Source organism: Corylus avellana, chromosome ca2 (assembly GCF_901000735.1).
Source record: "Corylus avellana chromosome ca2, CavTom2PMs-1.0".
In the NCBI taxonomy this organism is placed as follows: Eukaryota; Viridiplantae; Streptophyta; class Magnoliopsida; order Fagales; family Betulaceae; genus Corylus; species Corylus avellana.
This window is the reverse complement of record NC_081542.1, coordinates 38,396,161-38,417,050: the sequence shown is the minus strand read 5'-3', so window position 1 is coordinate 38,417,050 and position 20,890 is coordinate 38,396,161. Positions and strand designations below refer to the sequence as shown.

The 20,890-nt window shown below is 33.7% G+C and overlaps 1 protein-coding gene and 1 long non-coding RNA gene across 2 annotated transcripts; both read right to left on the bottom strand.

Annotated features, from left to right (window-relative positions):
• Positions 1-11,795: 11,795 nt before the first annotated feature.
• On the bottom strand, positions 11,796-18,482 carry LOC132172858 (uncharacterized). The gene is made up of 3 exons (XR_009439207.1): positions 18,405-18,482; positions 18,211-18,315; positions 11,796-12,030 (listed from the first exon to the last, which is right to left on the bottom strand). It is a non-coding gene; the product is annotated as an uncharacterized LOC132172858 (long non-coding RNA).
• Positions 13,057-15,889, bottom strand: LOC132172789 (disease resistance protein RPM1-like). Its single transcript, XM_059584360.1, has 2 exons — positions 13,741-15,889; positions 13,057-13,520 (listed from the first exon to the last, which is right to left on the bottom strand). The coding sequence occupies exons 1-2, from the start codon at positions 15,887-15,889 to the stop codon at positions 13,057-13,059; spliced, it is 2,613 nt and encodes an 870-aa protein (XP_059440343.1).
• Positions 18,483-20,890: the final 2,408 nt, after the last annotated feature.

The window sequence follows — 20,890 nt, the reverse complement described above, 5'->3', positions numbered from 1 at the left end:
CATTTGGTCATTTTAAAAATAAGAATAAAAAAAATTGCAGTTGGAAAATTTTTTTTTTAAGAAAGTACACACTATTTGTTATTATTAGGTGTAGAAGAAGTCATGTTCAGTAATTAATTAGGAGAAGGGAGAAAGAAGTAACACGGGTGTGAGACAAGATAAATTGGTCTAGTCAGAAAGTTGCATGTTGCAGTCATTTATTACGTGTCCAAATTTTGCTTATTTAGCCTGTTCTAATTATTCTTGTTGAGCATCTTAACTATCAAAATTTTTTTGTAAAGAAAAAAAAAAAAAACCCAGCCTTTTAATCATATTTTATTTTGGATTTCGTTTCCCGTGCATTTCAATGTCATTCAAAGAAAACAGCCTTTTGATCATGTCTCTTTTACTTTTTTTTTTTTGCAAGTCTCTTTTACTTTTTTAAAGTTCCCTTTTCAACTTTTCCATTTTCTTCACCCTTCTTCTTCCATTGTCATAAGCCTACAACTATATTCTCCACCTCCACCTCCACCTCCACCTCCACCTCCGTAAGACTAGACTTAAACGGCTCGAGCTCAGATCGTTTAAACGTCAATTAAAACGAGCTTGTTTGAGAATATCGAAATGGCTCGGACTTGGATCGTTTAAAGGTCAATTAAAACGAGTTTGACTGAAAATGTCAAAACTCGACAAGAGTACTAGGAGCAGATACCTTATACGCTATTCACTTCCTTATGTTTTAAAAAAAAAAATTAGAAAAACCACAAAAACATATGCACATCAAATTTCTTGTATTTAACTAACGGTTGTTACAGTGTTTTTTAATGCATAGGAAATCAAAAGTGATTCTCTACACATTATTTTAGTATAAATATTTCTCTTTTCTCTCTTCCCTTTCATCTTTTTGTTTTAATTAAAGATTGTGTTGAGATTTTGTGAAAAAAGTGAGAGTAGGTAGAGATCTTATATTTTATAAAAAAATAATATTTTAATTATATGAGGAAAGCTAATAAAAATTATTGTGAAATACATTTTTATAAAATAAAAAAAAAATATATATATATATATAGTTTTGTAGTCTAAACATAGGAAAAATCAAAGAGAAACTTGTGCTATTGTTCTTATTGAACTTTCTACTTCTAACTAAATTCCAACAATAAGCGAGCGAACGGAGTATCTTAACTTGAAGTACCTCACATGCACATATTTCCTTCATCCAACAACTTCTCATATGTTAAATGCAAACACCCACAATCTAAATCTTTCCCTGTGAATTAGCAAACCCAATGAAAACAAGAACACCCACAAACCAAAAACAGAAAACCCACATAAAAATCCAATCTTTAAAGCAAAACAAAAGAATACCCAAAAGGAAGAGTCATGTTCAACACCAAAAAATAAATAAATAAATAAATAAATAAATAAAATCTATGCTCACAAAGAACATTGCAGAAACTAGGGGAATTTGAAGCTTTTACCTTGAATTATGTTGGGTATGACTCTATGGCTCCATTTTGTGGATGATTGAATTAGTTTTTGCAATCCAGCTGCAGTCTAGGACATCCAGATTACTCTTGACTAATCAGCACACACAAAAGTCACTTGAGAAAGGCTAAACTCGCAGTTAATGTTTGCAACTCTTTTGAGATTTGGAAGAGGGTAAAGATTAGTACTTTGAAGAATAGAAAAACTGTATTTCTCTGGTCTATCATGTTAAAAGCAAAACAAGCGTACATGATACAACCTCTTCTTTTCCTTCTGCCAACCAAAAGTCTGGTCGACCGCCACTCAATGAAAAAACGGTCAGCACACGCCGAGTTTCCGTTTGGACTTTGAGGTGGTAGAGAGTCAGAGACAAAACAAAAAAAAAAGAATTAGGTAACTTCACTTACACGTGAAATAAGTCAAATGACGTGTTTTTTCCAAACACTCTAATATTTAAAAACTCCTATTTAGGTGTATCAAATTTTTGTTTTGTTTCAAATTCCACACTCCGTTAGGATTTAACAGTAAATCATAACAGAAGAGTGTGAAATTCTTAAAATATCCTAATTTTCTATTAAAAGATAATTTTTGTTTTTTTTTTTTTTAAAAAAAAACTCTTAACCTGTAGGTTCACTGGTGGATCTAACCCACTCGTCTTATGGCCCATAGGTCATATTATTATTATTTTTTTTAAAAAAAAAAAACCATCATGGGTGACCCTCCGTTGGTCACAAGGTGACCCACGGGGTTAGTGTATTTGTTAAAGGGTTTTAGTTTGAAACTGTAATAAAAATTGATTTATGTGAAAAAAAAAAATAAGAATATTTAAAAAAAAAAATGAAAAAGTAAGAATATTTTAAGAGAATTATATGGATTATTTCAATTTTCTTCACACCTTGCCGACACCACCTTTTGATTCATTTTATTATTTTTATTTTATATTATTTTTTCCTTTTCCTCCCCTCAATCAACGCACCTTTGTCATCTTTATATTTCTTTTTAGCCTAAGCCGACTCCCCTGTCACTTCTCTTTCTCCATTATTTTCTTTCCTTATTTTATATTCACAGCCGACCTTCTTTTTATTATTTCTCCTTTTCCCTTCTTCCTTTCCTTTCCTATTAATTTACTCCTTCTCCTTGTCTTCAACGGCAAAACAAAGACACAGTGAAATCGTGAGAAGAGAGTTCAAGGGAGACAGAGAGGGCTGGGCGATAGAGCTCACGGAGAAGAGAGAGAGGGGGGGAGAGTAGGGGTGTCAATGCGGGCGGTTTAAATCACAATTTTTTTTAAAAAATAATTAAATCACAATTTGAGTATTAATACATTATTACTATAATTTATATGATTATATCATATAATCACTTGATCATTAAATCACAATTTTTTTTTAAAATAATTAAATCACAATTTGATTATTAATATATTATCACTATAATTTATATCATTATATCACATGATCAATTGATCATTAAATCATTGATCATATAATAACAAATTATACATATATAATATGACATAACTCATCAGCATACCAATTCATACTAATACAACAATTAAATATTTAGAGACTTATTTCCAATGTATGTTATAAACTTAAAAGTCTATATATGTTATAAGTCTATATAAGCATATGAATAATATAAATGTATAATATCAGTACTTAATCATATGGTTCAATGACAATCCAAATACTTTATTCAAGACTTCAAGTGAATCATATTATTAATGTACAATGATGATATGATTCGTTTAATATCAAATTAAGTAATTGACATTGGATTAAACAATGACCAATGTGTTACTTATAAACAGAATTTAAGTATTAATGTATTGTCATTATATGTTGTGACAGTTGTTTGAATTCTGAACTTTTTTTTATATGTTGTGTTGAATTTTTTTGTTTTTTTTTTTTTTTATATGTTGTTTTCTTTTTTTTTCTTTTTTTTTTTTTTAAAAAAAAGTTAACCAGTTATGATTTAATATTTAAGGAAATTTTTTTAAAGTACAAGTAAATGTAAATTTTGGGTCAAATATTTTTGATTTTTCACTATGGGCTCTTTTTATAGCAATTGGGTCCAAGAAGACACTAAAAATACCAACAACAAAAAAAGGGGTAAAAAAACGCCCAAAACGCCCAAAAAAAAAAGCCCAAAAAGCCCTAAAGAAAGCCTCAAAAGCCTAAAAAAAAAATTCAATTTTGAAAAAGCGGTTAGCGGGCGGTTATCTATTTCACTAACTGCCAACCGGCGGTTAACCGCTAACCATTAACCGCTAAGCGGTTAGTGAAATTTACTAACCGCTAAGGCGGTTACGGTTAGCGGTTACTGTCAATAACCGCTAACCGTAACCGCCATAAGACCCCTAAGGGAGAGTAAGTTACAGAGAGAGAATCACTACAAAAAAATAATCAATTTCTGACGTGGCTACAGTACACAATTTTTTGCCACCTCAGTAAATATTTTTTTGACGTGGCAAAAAATAGAACGTCAGAAATTTCTGACGTGTTGAATGTTGGCACATCAATAAAAAAATTAGCGGGATTTTCAACTTTTTCTTCCTTCTTATTATTTATTCTTTCCCTCTTCATTTATTTCCTCACACTCTCTCTCTCCTCTCTCAATCTCCCTCCTCTCTCTGCACGGCAGCCCCCTTTAGAGGAAGAAGAAAAAGAAAAGGTGAAGAGAAAAAGAAGAGAAGCAGCATATCAAAGAAAAGCAAAAGAAGAAGAAGAAGAAGAAAAAGAAAAGTAAAAGAGAAGAAGAAGAGAAGCATAAGCAAAAAAAAAAAAAAAAGGAGAAGAGAAGAAGATTTTTTTGAGTTTTTGAAGATTAATTTGTTGGGTTTGACGTTTGGGTTTTTGATTTTTCAGGTTGATTTTTTTATTTGGGTTTTTGATTTTTTGAAGATTTTTTTTCGGTTTGAGTTTGGGTTTTTGAAAATGGAGAAAAGAAGAGAGAGAGAGAGAGAGAGAGAGAGACGATGGAGGAAAGGGAGAGCTGGAGAAAAGAAGAGAGAGAGAGAGAGATCGAGTGAGAAAATGGAGAAAAGAAGAGAGGGAGAGCTCCCTCACCGCATGTTGTGCAAAGAAATTACAAAAAAAAAAAAAATTTAATTGAAAAAAAAATTTAAATTAATAAATTTTTTAATTGAAAAAAAAAATTAAAAAAGCAAAATTATTTTTTTAATAATTTTTTAAAATTTACTGACGTGTTAATTTTGACACGTCAGTAAATTTTGACGTGCTTAACAGTAATACATCAGTAAAAAAAATTTACTGACTCCTATTTTTCTGATATTCAACACACGTCAGAATCGCCACGTCAGAAAACTCTGGTAAGGAAAAAATTGATTGATTTTGTAGTGAAACATAAATATTTTACATTTAAGAATGGGTTAGAGTGTTGGATGGAACTTTCACACCGTCAATTCACTTTTATTTAAATAAAATATTTTACGTGTTGGGTATTACCTATTAAAAGAGAATTTGAGCCTATATGTGAGGGAGGAGTGTTAGTAATAATTGAGTGATTAATTTTACCTCTTCCTATCAGTTTAAGCTTTTGGAATAACTGATAATTTAACAAGGTACCTTTCGTTTGGTTTAGGCTTTGAGGTGGTGGAGACAACGCAACTCGCTCACAAAAAAAAAAAGTCAAATTAATCCATCGCATAACTACACGTTCTTTTCACTACTGATTGTAAAGGAGACGGTGATCTTGACGTATGTGCCCAACTACATGGTTCCGAGATCGTTGAATATCTGGAAAGTTGACCCTTTGTCCATGGTATGGCATGGTGGGTAACTGATGTTTGAGTGTTAAGTTCACGTCGTGGCCATGTCAAAATATGATAAACTTTAATTTAATTTATTTAATTAAATGAGTTAGATTTTTAATTTCAATTCGTTAATTTCACATGGAATTTACAGCTCGTATAAAAAATTAACAACCTAAAAATTGCATGTAGAGTTTAAGTTGTGTCGAGATTTAGGTACAAACTCGCTAAATTCATATTAAATTCGAGTTAATTCACGGGTCAAATCAAAACTCTAGTCCGCAGCTTTGCTGGGTTACTAGCTCAACATGAGTCATTAAGAAGATAAGCACAGGCTTTACTAAATTCGATATCTAGGGGTGCTATCAAATTCTCATTTGTTTATCGATTTTGAATTGTTATCTTAATTTTGGGTTTTGGTGACTGTTCTAATGGAAGTCATGATTGTCCTTTGACATGTGAATTGTGAGTAGGATTGGTACTTTTTATTAGCATTTAATGCTTTTGTGTAAATAAAGTTGAAGAATTGCACAACAATTTTATTGTCTCGGCTGGAGAAGGAAAATCTTGCAAGGGATACAAGGAAAAATTTCAGAATACTTGAAATTAAAATGAACTAAGAACATATGAAGAGCTTACTTGTAAAGTACTTCAACAGGTACAGCATGAAACCCTATAGAATTATAACAACGAAAATTGCAATTGTCTCCTAGTTCATGAATTAAGGCTCAGTGATTCTCTTGCTGCTACCATAAACTAAGGCTCCGTTTGTTTTAATTTCAAATCAAAGCACTAATAAGAATAATCGGAAACGAAATAAGGAAAACTTTAATACATTACTACATTAGATTGAATTTCAAGCTCAATTTTCAGTAGGGCAAAAATATTCTTATAAATTCGAAAATAATAATAATAACTTAAAAAAAAGAAAAAAAAAAAGAAGAAAAAAAAAAGGCACTCCACCCCTTGGTTTTTCATTTTTCCTTTTTTTTAATTCTTTTTTTCTTAAAAAAAACAAAAAAAATTAGAAAAGATTTATAATATCATTATTTTATGATAATACTCCAACAAGGTAACATTGTGGCATACAAGCCACATTTTCTTATACTATCACACTATCACAGTTTATGCGGAATTAACAGATATTTATCAAAGCAAACAACCATCAAAATATAAATAATCACACACAAAGATTTTGGTGACGAAGATGAAACCTTTTAGAAATCGATCTAAAAGTAAAACCTCTCTAGGGCAGCCAAACTTAAGAAATCACTATCAAAAGATTATTCAGAGATTACAGACACTATGAACACTTACAACCCTTTGCAAGACCTTGGCTCTGTAAGATTGACAAGCATACACCTCGTCTTCTTGCTCACAATCTTCTTCAACTTGATTCTCCTTAACCAGACCCTTTCGATAGACTTCTCAATAAAGCTCAATGAAACTAACAATAATCCTCTAAGAGGAATAATCAGGCCCACACAGATTTTCTCTCTAAGTATAGCCTCTCACGAAACCTATGGCAGAATTTTGTTCATCTCTCTCTCTCTCTCTCTCTCTCTATAAAGATGTATATATACTCCTAACAAAACCCTAGACCTAACCCACTTAAAATCATGTTTTTGGGCCTAAAACTTACGGGGTGTCTGAACAGGTTAATTTTGCTGTCCGGACAGGGCCTTGCGGAGCAGAAACAGAGTTTCTGAAAATGCTGTCTGAACATGGGGAAGGCATGTCCGAACAAGGCATGCAATGGGTGAAACTGCATTATGGAAATGCTATCAAGCCTTGATCAACAACTCCGATCGATGAGCTTTTGTGGTTCGATTGAGCTAAAATTTTGCAGAAACGTTCATCACACATGAATTTACATTATGAACGGTGAAGATTGTATTCTGAGTATTCTATATTAGTGTTTGAGTCCGTGAACAGTAGCATCTGTATTTTGGAACTGAATTAAGCTAACACAAGAACTAACAAACTCCCCCTTTGGCAATTCGGTGACAAAACCAAAATGCTGAGCCAATTCCATCATCTCCCCATATTTATTCCCCCTTTTTGTCACAGAATGACAAAAGGTCTTCATGTTTTCTGAAACACTTCACAAAATACATCAAGGCATATGTGGAACAAGGATACATAAATAAAACTCATGATAAAAAAAATGATGTAGAATGCAAGATCATAAAGAAACATCAGCCAAACTCCCCCTCAATGTAAGACTCAATTATCAACAAGAAACTGGAAAAGCAAAATATGTTTCTCCCCCTCAAAAGTCAAATGAACACACATGATAGACACATCAATGACTCATGTATTGCACAATGAATATCCCAAACTTGCTCCAAACATGCAAAATATACATGAGACTAGAAATGACAAGAAACTCATATTGCGTAACCCAAGCAAAGAAAAATGTTCCATTCAACTCATGCTTGTGTGGTGTGTGTGTAAGTCATCCAAAGAGAAAAATTTTCAATTTACAAAATGAGGAGAAAGTTTCACCACCATGAGGTTTTGACAAGTATATCAAATCAAAAGTCAAACCTTATCATACTAGGGCCTAGCCACTCTCATCCTATACATATCTTTTTGTAAAACATTTTGCACAAGTTTGACACAGTAAAATAAATTCCTTTTGGAATATGATCTTTTGATTTTATTTGTTCACTATTTTGTTTATTTTTCGCTTCGAGAAAGTGTCCTTATACTTTTGGTGCTTATCACAAAAGAGAAAGCAGGAATTTTTAAGCCCTAGGTTCAACTAGCATATGGTCAATTTGAAAAATATGACTAGTCAAAAAACTCATATGGTTACCTAACAGACCTCACAAGTAAAGAGAAACAAAACCTCAATTTAAGCTTAAATGTGTACAAAAGATAAAGTATATGCAAAATGTATCACATAAGCTTAGGCTTTAGGTAACCACAAAAACAAGTCCATTGACACAAATTTTCATCTCATGCATATTAAGAACATTTCAAGACACAAGGAATTAAATCCATAAAAAGCAACATGAGAAATTAATGGACTATCTAGGTGCATAAGACAAAATAAAGAAAAGACAAAGACAAAAAAATAAAATAAAATAAAATAAAATAACCAAAGTAAATATTTTTGTCTTTTTGATATTTTTCACAAAAGAAATGCACACAAACAAAATACAATTTCAAAATAAAATAAAACAAAAATGCAATGCAAAACGAAAAACAACATGCTGTAGGATATGCAAAGATATGCAAGAAAATCAATTCTAGGCATGTGGGTGATTCACCTAACTTAAGGTGAGATCATCACCACTCCACCTCAAGGGGTGAATGGTATCATCCTTCCTAACCCAAACTCGAGAAATTTTAGGTCTAGATTTATGACTTTGCTCAAATTTATCTAGCCTAGATAGCACTTATCTCATTATTATGACCAAACCCTTACTTTCTTACCTAGAATAGGAATTTTCATTTATATGCATATGAGGTTTCAAATTAAAACAGTGAGGTCAAATGTGACTCACTTTTCCACAGTGATAACATGTAGGGACAGACCTTTGAGAAGGCGATTTCCTAGGAGGATGCACGACTCTAGGTGTAGGGTAAGATGCATGAGACTTAATGTAGATTTTTTTTACCTTTCTTACCTTGAGGAATCGGAGCAACTGCTTGCTTTTCTTCACTTGAAGATTCTTCTATTTTCGCTTGTTTAACAAAAACAATCTTTGAAGTAGAAGCACGGTTAGAAGACAAAAAAGCAGTTTTATCAAATCCTAAACCAGATCTGTCACTAGAATGCTTTTGAATATGCAACATTTTATCAAGCTTTAATTTCACTAGAGAATTTACTCAAGTGATTTTTAGATGCAGTCAGATCATTTTGAAGGGATTTATTTTTAGCATTTAACACATGATTTTCAGATTTGAGAGTATTGCAAACAACATGTGAATCACTCAAAGATTTCAACAAATTATCCCTTTCAAGCTCAAGATTCTTAAAATCCTTAACAATTTTCAAGTTAGTATTTCTAAGCATAGAAAACTTTTCCATTAAATTGTTAAAGGAGTTTTGAAGATCATTAACCCTATTTGATTCATTATCAGAGGCAGACTGAACATTTGATTGATTAGAATCATTAGAATCATAGGATGCAACAAATGCCACATAATTAAGAGTTTCTTCCTCATCAGTGTCACTCAAGGTAATATTGAAGGCTTTTTGACCTTTTGGCTTATTACTCTTGAGGTTAGCACAATCCTTTCGCACATGACCATAGCCAGAACACTCATAATATTTTGGACCACGTGGGTCTCTTTCATTTCAATCATGAGTACTCTCTTTTTGTTTTCCAAATTTCTTGGAAATTCTATGTTCATTCCTAAAATACCTTCTAGCTATCAAGGCAAGTTCCTCTTCATCTGGTGAATCATCATCAGATAACTCATCAAAGTTCTAAGGGCAATATCCTTATTTTTCCTAGGTTGAGGCTAGGAAAACTCATAAGTTTGCACCAACTAACTCTTCTATCCTCATGGTATTAAGATCAGTGCATGACTCAATAGCAGTTACCTTCATTCTGAATCTTTCAGGGAGTGATCTCATAACTTTTCTAATAAGCTTAGTGTCAGAAACTTTCTTTCCTAGATTTATCATGGAATTTCTAATTTCGCTAAGTTTACCAAAAAATTCATTGAATGTCTCATCCTCTAACATTTTAATATCCTCAAACTCAGAAACTAAGATTTGAAGTTTCGAAGCTTTAACAAGATTAGTTCCTTCATACGTAGTTTTTAGGATCTCCCATGCATCATTGGCACTATCACAATTTGAAATTCTGGAGAACTTAGTTTGTGAAATCGCCAAGCATTCATAGCTTTGTCATTCGCCATACGAGTTTGTTTTTCAACATTAGACCATTCAGCTGTCAGCTTATCTGGAGCTTTAAATCCAAATTCAATGGCATGCCAAACGTCTATAGATTTTAAGAAAAATCTCATACGTGACTTCCAATAGCCATAATTTGATCCATCAAAATTAGGCACAATGTTAAGGGTTTGAGATATCTTAAACAAGAAACAAAGATCGCACTCAGGAATTCAATCCTTTATGGAGTGAACCCGCTTTGATATCAATTGAAAAACTCTAAACAGATAAATATCACAGTTTATGCGGAATTAATAGATATTTATCAAAGCAAACAATCACCAAAATATGAACAATCACACACAAGGATTTTGGTGACGAAGAGGAAACCTTTTAGAAACCGATCTAAAATAACTTAGAGAATAACTTCTTTATGGGTGTGGCACAAACCCACCCCTATGTGCCCACCAATGATGAGTTGACTCCTCAGCATGGAGCATATTAGAAATATAAACCCAAAACACCTGATTATATCATTTTTTTTTTTTTTAAGAATTTACAGAGGGAGGGGGTGAGGGTGGCTCGCCACCACCCGCCCATCTCGGGTGGCCGGCGAGCTACCCCAGATGGGTGGAGGTGGCCACGCAGCCACCCCTGTCAAATTTTTGAGGCAGTCTTATTGACATTCTCCTTTGCTACCCTATGACGATGGCAAAATCAGTCTTCATAGACAATGGCACAAGAGGAAAAATGGCCCTTCTTATACCTCATCACCTTGTTAGCCACCGAAGACACGTGGATTGACACAACAAAATCATCCTCAGATCCTAAGTTTTCTAATCCAATTATGCATGTTAGTATCTTAATTCCTCCATTCTAATTTTCTAATCAATTCATTTTCAAATCTCAGCAATTTTGACGACAAAGATGGTAGCATTTAACTTAATTGGCTCAACTACAAAATAGCAAATTTCAACATGCTTTATTTTGTTGAAGATTTGGAGAGTTGTGTCACTGTTGCTTTGTCCACATTAACATGTTGAGACAAATTTAAACTTATTATCACTAATGTGATACTAATTACTTTTACCATTCTTATTTAAGGAATATATATTCCATAAGTTGAATAGTTATTCTTCAAAATGGCAAATAGCTAGGAATAACTATAGCTTTAGTGATGGGAATAGCACATATTAATATCCACACAAAAGCCATCCATTAAGAAAGTAGTCCCTCTTGTCACTGAACAGTAGTGTCTTATAGTACTCTTTTTTTTTTTTTTATTGCTTTGTCACTCAATGGCCTCTTATTCCAACCGCTTTGCTAGGTCACTAGCTCAATCCAACCCACATAACCCATTTATTTTCCAAGAACAAGTAAATAAGCAAGACTGAATAAGAATCATGGTCTGAATCATTAAGAAGATTATCAAAGGCTTTATTGAGTTCAGTATCTAGGTGCCATCAAATTCTCATTTCAAGCACCCAGTTCTTATTTTAATTCATTTGGTTGAATTTTTTTTTTTTTTTTTTTTTGCCCTCAGATTTTGATCAATTGTTGTTATCTTAATTTTGGGTTTTGGTGACTATTCCAATGGAAGCCTTGATTGTTCTTTGACATGTGAATTGTGAATATTGGTGCTTCTTATTAGCATTCAAAATTTTTACAATCTCGGATAGAGAGGGAAAATCTTGCAAGGGATTCAAGAAAAAATTTCAAAATGCTTAAAATGAACTAATTTACATATGAAGTGCTTACTTGTAAAGTACTTCAACAGGTATAGCATGAAACAACATAGAATTATAAAGTGAATTGCAATTGTTTTTGGGTTTGTGAAATTGGCGAAAGGGATTTTCTACAACACCATTGATCTGTTGTCGAAGCCAAGCCACGAACTGAACGATTTGATGTCGAATCAATGTGCCAAGAAGAACAACTGCAAAAGACACAAGGAAAAACTATTATACATGAGAATGCATTTCAAGCTCCTCCTCCTGATTAAACATTGTCCACTCAAGATGCCAGTTTAGCCAAATACAAAACCCCTTTTTGTTAAAGCATTTTAGCGTTGTTTTAACATTTTAGTCTCTGTAGTTATATTATAATTAATGCAATGTTATTTTAAGGCAATTTTGTTCTATTATAATTAATTGGATAATGGATGGTGCGAGTTCGAAGGTCATGAATATTTCAATTTATGGGGAAATATATCTTAAGTATTACTCCTCTATGAAAATACTCTAATGTCCTATTGTAGCATACAAGTAACAGTTTCTTATACTAAATAAACTATCCGTTATAATACATTGGTTTCAAAGCCCTCAAAACTATTGCATATGAGAATAAACCCACCCCAAAGAATTAATCTTTTAATTATAAAAGGTCATTTGTGTTGGCCCAAGTCTAATTACCCCTGCTAGATGCTTGTTGTAACATAGATTAGAATCAAACTCTTTTTAGTGATGACAGATTAAAATATCAAATAAATAGAAGTACAAAAAACAACGAACACAATTTAGTGAGCAAAAGGAGTTGGTAGCATTTCAAACAGTAACTTAGGTGGGAACTCATCGCGCGGCCAATGTAAGGCTTTCTTAGAGCTTGTTTAGGATTGCGTTTGAAAAACAGAGCTTTTAAGTAAAAATAAAATAAAAAACATTTTTTTGACAAAAGTTTTAATTTTAAGATTTTGGCAAAAGTGCGTTTTAAACATTTTTTAGGCTTTTTGGATCCTTGAAAGTGCTTTTAATTTTTTTACCAAATGAGTACTTTTTTCTTCAAACTGACATTTTGAGTGTTAAAAGCACTTTTAGGCCCCTCAAACACAATCCCAAACAGGCCCTTAGTCAACTACATAATGTGAAGAATTTTATCATTACATATAAAAAATATATATAAAAAGAAAAATTCATGGAAATCTTGTGGCTAATTAGACGTGCATACCTTGTTCATCACTGAAATTCTACATGGTAGTTTGATCCCCCAAGATTGACCCTTGCAGACGCTCCAATAAGTCCGAGTCACCGAGCTTGTATATTTGATATTGTTCTCCTTTAATCCTATACCTGAGACGGATAGTAGTTACCTTCTTGACTTTCCAATAATCTTCGCCTCCATCAGGCTGCATACGTAGCACAAATTCTCTCTGCATTTCATAGAAGTCGATAAGCTTTAGGCTTTCAAGGTATTGGATTCCAGAGGGTACCTCCTTCATTTGCGGGCATGGCCAAATCTCTAGTTGCTCAAGACTGGACAGTGATCCTTTGTCTATTTCCACTATCTTTAATTTTTCCATCTCTCTGAGGGTGAGCTTCTTGAGTTTTCTAAAACCTCCCTCAAAATGCAGTTGCTCCCCATCATACTCATGATTGAAGGAAATGGTAATTAGATTTGGCAAAGCTTGGACACACGACAGTGGATATTCCTCTAATGATGAGAAAAATAAGACTAGTGTGACCAGATTTTGAAGCTCTAGAATCCAATTCGGCAACTTCTTCAATCACCCTCTTAGATAGATATGCATTAGAAATGGAGGGGGCAAAGAAATTGATTCTAAGTCTATAATCTCATCTTCACTAATTGAGCCTACAAACAAAAGGTTTAAGGTGGACCATTTTTTGTATGGAGGTACATAGGGCCTTCCCACGTTCTGCAGTCATATTTGAAATGCCCAACATCCTTAACTGACTCAACTTTACGAGCTCTTCAAATAAACCAACCCCATGATGATTTGCCTCAATCATTGATAGGTCCTGCAATTCGTTTAAACATCCAACCCCTTCATGTACTTTTACTCCTCGTATCGAATAAAGGCTACTTTTAATTTCGAAGTCATGAGAATGAGCAATAATATGTCGTAGCTTATAAAGCCTAAATATCTCAATTGGTAGCTCACGCACTGGGGTTTCCATAAGATTTAGTGTCTGAAGGTTTTGTAGCATACCCACTGAATTTGGAAGTATCTTCACTTTTGTTCTCCTCAAATTTAAGTACTTCATATGGAATAAAGTACCCACTTCTTGAGCAAGATAATCAATAGGAGCATCTTCAAAATCTAACACTTTCAAAAGCTTGAACTTTTTGAACAATTTAACCATGAAAGACCGGGGCATTTCATTAATGTTGAAGAAAAAAATAGAATGGACACGAGAGTACTCAATTGTCTCAAAAACATTTTCTCTAGCATCGTGGATTGATAGGCTCCGACTTTTACCAAGGAAAGTAGTATCGCCTGCTTTTAGAACTTGAGAGAAATCCAACTCTCCAACCTTCGATAGGATGGTTTCATGTAGCAGATCATGGATTCTATACTTTCTCATTATCTCATAATCCAACTCCCCAAATGAAACTTGAACCAAGTTTCTGTGGATGAGCTCCATTAAGTATTCTTCAACTACGTCTACCAATGCCTTTCCCTTCTTTCCTTTTATGAATCCCCCAGCTTCCCATAGCCAAACTAATCTTGTACTTGTGATTGAGTAGTCCTCTGGAAAAATGCCGAAGTACAAGTAACAAGACTTTAGGTAGCACGAAAGATCATGATAACTAAGAGAGAGAATTTTTGTTACACTTGTAAGGTGTGGATTACATTCTAGCTCAAAACTAAGGCTATCATGCAACTTTTTCCATTCTAATGGCACGTTTTCCTTTGTTGACAAAAGACCACCTATGGCAACAATTGCAAGTGTTAGGCCTTCACATTTTTTGACAATGTCCATTGACAGTTTCACCAACTCTTTGGGACAACACCTTTGAAACTCGGACTGGAATGCCTTTCTACAAAACAATTCCCAAGCCTTGTCTTGAGACAGAGGTTGTAGCTTGTGGACCTGATCGAATAAAGATTCTTTACAAGATACACCAACGAGATCACTGCATGTTGTTATAATAATCCTGCTCCCTTTGTCATTGCATGGTAAAGCACGTTTCACAATTTCCCAAAACTCTGACTTCCAAACATCATCAAAAACCACAACATAACTCTTTTGTTGTAAATATTTCCTCAGCTGGCTGATTAATGTGATCTCGTCCATCATGTCTATTTGCCCTGGAGCGGTTTCATTTTCACAGTAGACTTTCTTTGTCATGGACATGAGTATCTTTTGGACGTTGTATGACTGAGACACTGTGATCCAAACACGGCAGTCAAAATGTCCTTTCACTAATTCATTCTCATATACTTTCTTAGCAAGAGTTGTCTTACCAATTCCGCCCATGCCTACAACTGAAATAACAGATCGTTTAGATACTCCCCCCACCAACCAGCTTACAAGCTCATCCCTTGTAGACTCAATGCCCACAACTTCATCTTCCCCAATGAAAAGTGCACCCACTCTAGGGCCATGGCATGTAACACTAGATTCACTACTACTTGATCCTTGCTCTAAGGAACTAAAACCATATCTTTCACTTTTTTCCTTGATTTCACGGATTGATATTTTGATATCTTGAATCTTTGTAGCTATGTCATGACGTGGTTTTAATTTTTTGAATAAGTGGCCAATTTTATGGAGGAAAGCAATAAAACTTTGCTGATGACGATGTTGTGCCACGTGAAGAACGTATTCATCAATTACATCTTCTATATGATAGGCTACTTCTCTCACTTGTTTCACCCATGTTTTGACGCCATCTTGGAGGTCCTCTCTATCTGCATGTTTGAGGAAGCACTGGATGCTCTCAAGTTCATCTCTAATGTGTACAACATCTCGGTGTACACCCCTTAACAATTTTGATTCATGAGCGATCAACTGAACCAGCTCATTGATGACAAGGGTCACAACGGTTTCTGTCATGGTTTCCTCTTTAATACTATCACAATTAGAAATGAATTTGGGTTAATTTTCACGCCCCAAGCCCAAAGCAAGACATAACACAAACTTAGAACTTGTATTGTGTTTCTTTTAGAAGTAATAGAAATATCATTAAAAAAAGAAAACGCAATGCAAGAACACATGAACTATACATGAGAAACACATAACTAGGAGAAAAAAGAACAATAAATCCCGAAAACTATGCAAATTAGTAAAGACAAACGCTGTTGTCCAAAGATAAAGAGTAATAAAAAGCAAATACAATTTATACTAAGCACTGATATTAAATCGAATTGAAACATTTTCTTATAGTTATATTTTATCCAATAACCAACTACTTATACTACCAAATTACTTATAAAACATCAATTAGAGATCTTTAAATAATCCAAACACAATAAATCAAAAATCTCATTTCGTCTCTAAGACATATTCTCGCACCAGCATAATATGGGTCCATTATAGTTAGAAAGTACAAACTCCAAGTCTCATCTTCCAATAGTGCAATAACTAATACAAAGACATACTTAGGGTGGTAAACGAGCCAATACACTCGACAATCTGCTCGGTTAAAGTCAACCCAAACTCGAGCTCGATATTGAACAAACTCACTCGTTACTGTAGAAATCCACTCAATTATCAAGTGATACATACTCAGCTCATTCAATTGAACTCGATGGGGGTTCGTGAGCTCAACTCGTTTAAAGCTTAACTAGATTGCTAGCACGGCTTGTTAGTCCAACTCATTAGCTCCTTCATATTTCTTTTGTGTGTGTGTGCGTGTGTGTGTATTACAAAAAATTAGTTATATAAATTTAATAAGAATGTATATTAGTAATAAGTAGTATACGTTATATAGATTATTTAATATTTATATTTGTATGTATTCGTTAATATACTATAGGTTACTCAATATTTCTATGTATATTACTTATATTATTATATGTGTAAACTAAAATTTATATATTATTATATGTGTGTGTTATATATTAGTATTAACATACTAGTTAGTTAATTAATAAACTACCATATTAACTAAGTTACTAAGTATAATTAAGTATAGTTTACTTTGATAAATAAATTATAGGCTATTTAATGTATATATATATATATATACTAACTTAGTATATATATTATGTTAACTAATTTTTTTTTTTAAAAAAAATGTAAATTAAAATATTAGTTAATATGAAATATAGTTAAGAAGAGATTCGACGATGGTCACAAGCTTTATTGCAAAGCAACATTTGTAGTGATTTGATTTACGAATTATGATGTCATGCTGTTCATTTGGTCATTGAAAAAATAAGAATAAAAAAAATTGCAGTTGAAAAAAATAAAATAAAATAAAATTGTAAGAAAGTACACACTATTTGTTATTATTAGGTGTAGAAGAAGTCATGTTCAGTAATTAATCAGGAGAAGGGAGAACGAAGTGACACGGGTGTGAGACAAGAGATAAAATATTCAAAAATATATATTGGTCTAGTCAGAAAGTTGCATGTTGCAGTCATTTATTACGTGTCCAAATTTTGTTTATTTAGCCTGTTCTAATTATTCTTGTTGAGCATCTTAACTATCAAAAATTTTTTGTAAAGAAAAAAAAAAAAAAAAACACAGCCTTTTAATCATATTTTATTTTGGATTTCGTTTCTCGTGCATTTCAATGTCATTCAAAGAAAACAGCCTTTTGATCATGTCGCTTTTACTTTTTTGAAGTTCCCTTTTCAACTCTTCTATCAACTCTTCTATTTTCTTCACCCTTCTTCTTCCATTGTCATAAGCCGACAACTATATTCTCCACCTCCACCTCCATAAGACTACGACTTAAACGGCTCGAACTCGGATCGTTTAAACGTTAATTAAAACGAGCTTGTCTGAAAATGTCAAAACTCAACAAGAGTACTAGCAGCAGATACCTTCTATGCTATTCACTTCCTCATGAGAAACTTGTGGCAGTGTTCTTATTGAACTTTCTACTTCTAACTAAATTCCAGCAATAAGCGAGCGAACGGAGTATCTTAACTTGAAGTACCTCACATGCACATATTTCCTTCATCCAACTACTTCTCATATGTTAAATGCAAACACCCACAATCTAAATCTTTCCCTGTGAATTAGCAAACCCAATGAAAACAAGAACACTCACAAACCAAAAACAGAAAACCCACATAAAAATCCAGTCTTTAAAGCAAAACAAAAGAATACCCCAAAGGAAGAGTCATGTTCAACACCAAAAAAAAAAAAAAAAATCTATGCTCACAAAGAATATTGCAGAAACTAGGGGAATTTGAAGCTTTTACCTTGAATTATGTTGGGTATGACTCTATGGCTCCATTTTGTGGATGATTCAATTAGTTTTTGCAATCCAGCTGCAGTCTAGGACATCCGGATTACTCTTGACTAATCTGCACACACAAAAGTCACTTGAGAAAGGCTATACTCGCAGTTAATGTTTGCAACTCTTTTGAGATTTGGAAGAGGTAAAGATTAGTACTTTGAAGAATAGTAAACTGTATTTCTCTGGTCTATCATGTTAAAAGCAAAACAAGCATACATGATACAACCTCTTCTTATCCTTCTGCCAACCAAAAGTCTGGTCCACCGCCACTCAAGGAAAAAACGGTCAGCTCATGCCGAGTTTCCGTTTGGACTTTGAGGTGGCAGAGAGTCAGAGACAAAAAAAAAAAAAAAAAAAAAAATTAGGGTAAGTTCACTTACACGTGAAATAAGTCAAATGACGTGTTTTTCCCAAACACTCTATCGTTTAAAAACTTCCGGTTAGGTGTATCAAATTTTTGTTTCGTTTTAAATTTCACAATCTGTTAGGATTTAATGGTAAATTATAACGGAAGAGTGTGAAATTCTTAAAATACCCTAATTTTCTATTAAAAGATAATTTTTGTTTTTCTTTTTTTTTTTTTAAAAAAAAAAAAAAACTCTTAACCCGTAGGTTCACTGGTGGATCTAACCCACTCGTCTTATGGCACACAGGTCATATTATTATTAATTTTTTTTAAAAAAAGGACCATCATGGGTGACCCTCTGTTGGTCACAAGGCGACCCACGGGGTTGGTGTGTTTGTTAAAGGGTTTTAGTTCGATACTGTAATAAAAATTGATTTATGTAAAAAAAAGTAAAAATATTTTTAAAAAAAAAAAAAATGAAAAAGTAAGAATGTTTGGTATGGAATAATGCAAATTTTTTGTTTTGTAGTGATTTTTTTTTATTTGAATAGTAATAAAATGAGTAGAGATTTTTGGCTGTCAAGAGTCAGCCAAGCGTCTGCCAAGTGAGATTTTTTTACTTTTTATGTTTTAATTGAAGTGGAAAGAGGTTACAATGGAGATTATGGATGACTGAATTTGAGTAATTAGTACCAAATTTAAGGTATTAGCACCAAATTTAGGATGACCAAATCCCTTTAGGGTGATACCATCCTTAAAGGGTTAACTTTCCACCTCTAAGTTTTAGTTTTGAATCCAAAAATAAGTTTTGAGGTATTAGAATCCAAATATTAGCTCACCAAAAAAAAAAAAAAACCAACAACAAAATTTTCATTTCTTTATTATTATTATTATTATTTTAGTTTTTAGAAGCAGCAATGCGTTGGACGATGTTTGGCTGCCTCAATTTGGCCACCGCATAGACGGACCAGATAAAAAGTGATTACTTTGAAACGCCTCCAAATTTAAAATCCTCATTTAAAAGAGATTACTTTGAATCATCATATCTCTTTAGTAGAGAGAATTAGTAGACGTACGATTGATTGCTTAGAATTAATATACTTGTACCACTCCTTATTTGCTTAAAAAAAAAAAAAAAAAACGTTAGACGATTGATTATTTTAAGAGAATTATATGGATTATTTCACTTTTCTTCCCTTCCCATTTTTAGAACACCTTGCCGACACCACCTTCTGATTCATTTTATTATTTTTATTTTATATTATTTTTTCCTTTTGCCTCCCCTCAATCAACGCACCTTTGTCATCTTTATATTTCTTTTTTTTTTTTTTTTTTTTTTGAATAATTGTTATCAACTTCTCATTATAGAATCAAGAAGCTAGAGCAAATTGCTCCAGCAATAACAGTTCCCGAATACAGTTCGGAGGTTCTACCCACATATTGATCAACTCATGCTGTAAAGCATGTTTAGCTAACACGTGGGCTACATTATTGCCTTCTCGCTTAACAGACGACATCTGCCACTGTGGAACAGAACAGAGCTCCATCTTGATATCCTCCAGCACATGGCCCATGTGACTTCTATCCACCTCGCCCTTATTCACCGCATCCACGACTGCTTTAGCATCCCCTTCAAAATGGACCTGTAATAATCCCAGCTCTTTGCACCATTTAATTGCCATCAGAACCGCTAGTGCTTCTGCCACCTTAGGAACAGGGCATCCCGGTCGAGTCATACATTTGGCCACAATCATCTTTCCCATACTGTCCCGAACCACCATCGCATACCCCATTATACCCCGTTCAGCCGCTAATGATGCATCCCAATTTGCCTTAAGCCATCCCTGTCGAGGAGCTAGCCAGCGAATTGGAGATGGTCCCACAGTTGCGATCTGAGGCGCCTCCCGAATTTGCCGGATCTGCTGGTACTCTGTAACCGCTCTCAGTGTTGTCTGGAACAAAGCGTGGGGGGAAGACAGCTTCCCTCCAAAAACAACTTCGTTTCTTCTCAACCATATGCGTCTAGCTAACCCAGCAAAATGCACAAGTTCCTCCTGGTCACATTTATCCAACAAGCTCATGAAAACATGTTTGAAGCTCGGGTTAGAGAAAGAGCACTTCTGTAATCTTCGACTACCCATACTCCATACATCCATGGCAGACGGGCACTGCCAGAGAATGTGAAAAATAGTCTCCTCCGCCAGTCCACAAATTGGGCATGATGAGTCAGAGATGATGGATCGTCGGCGTAAGTTCTCCTTAGTCGGCAGTATGTCATGACTGGCTCGCCACAAAA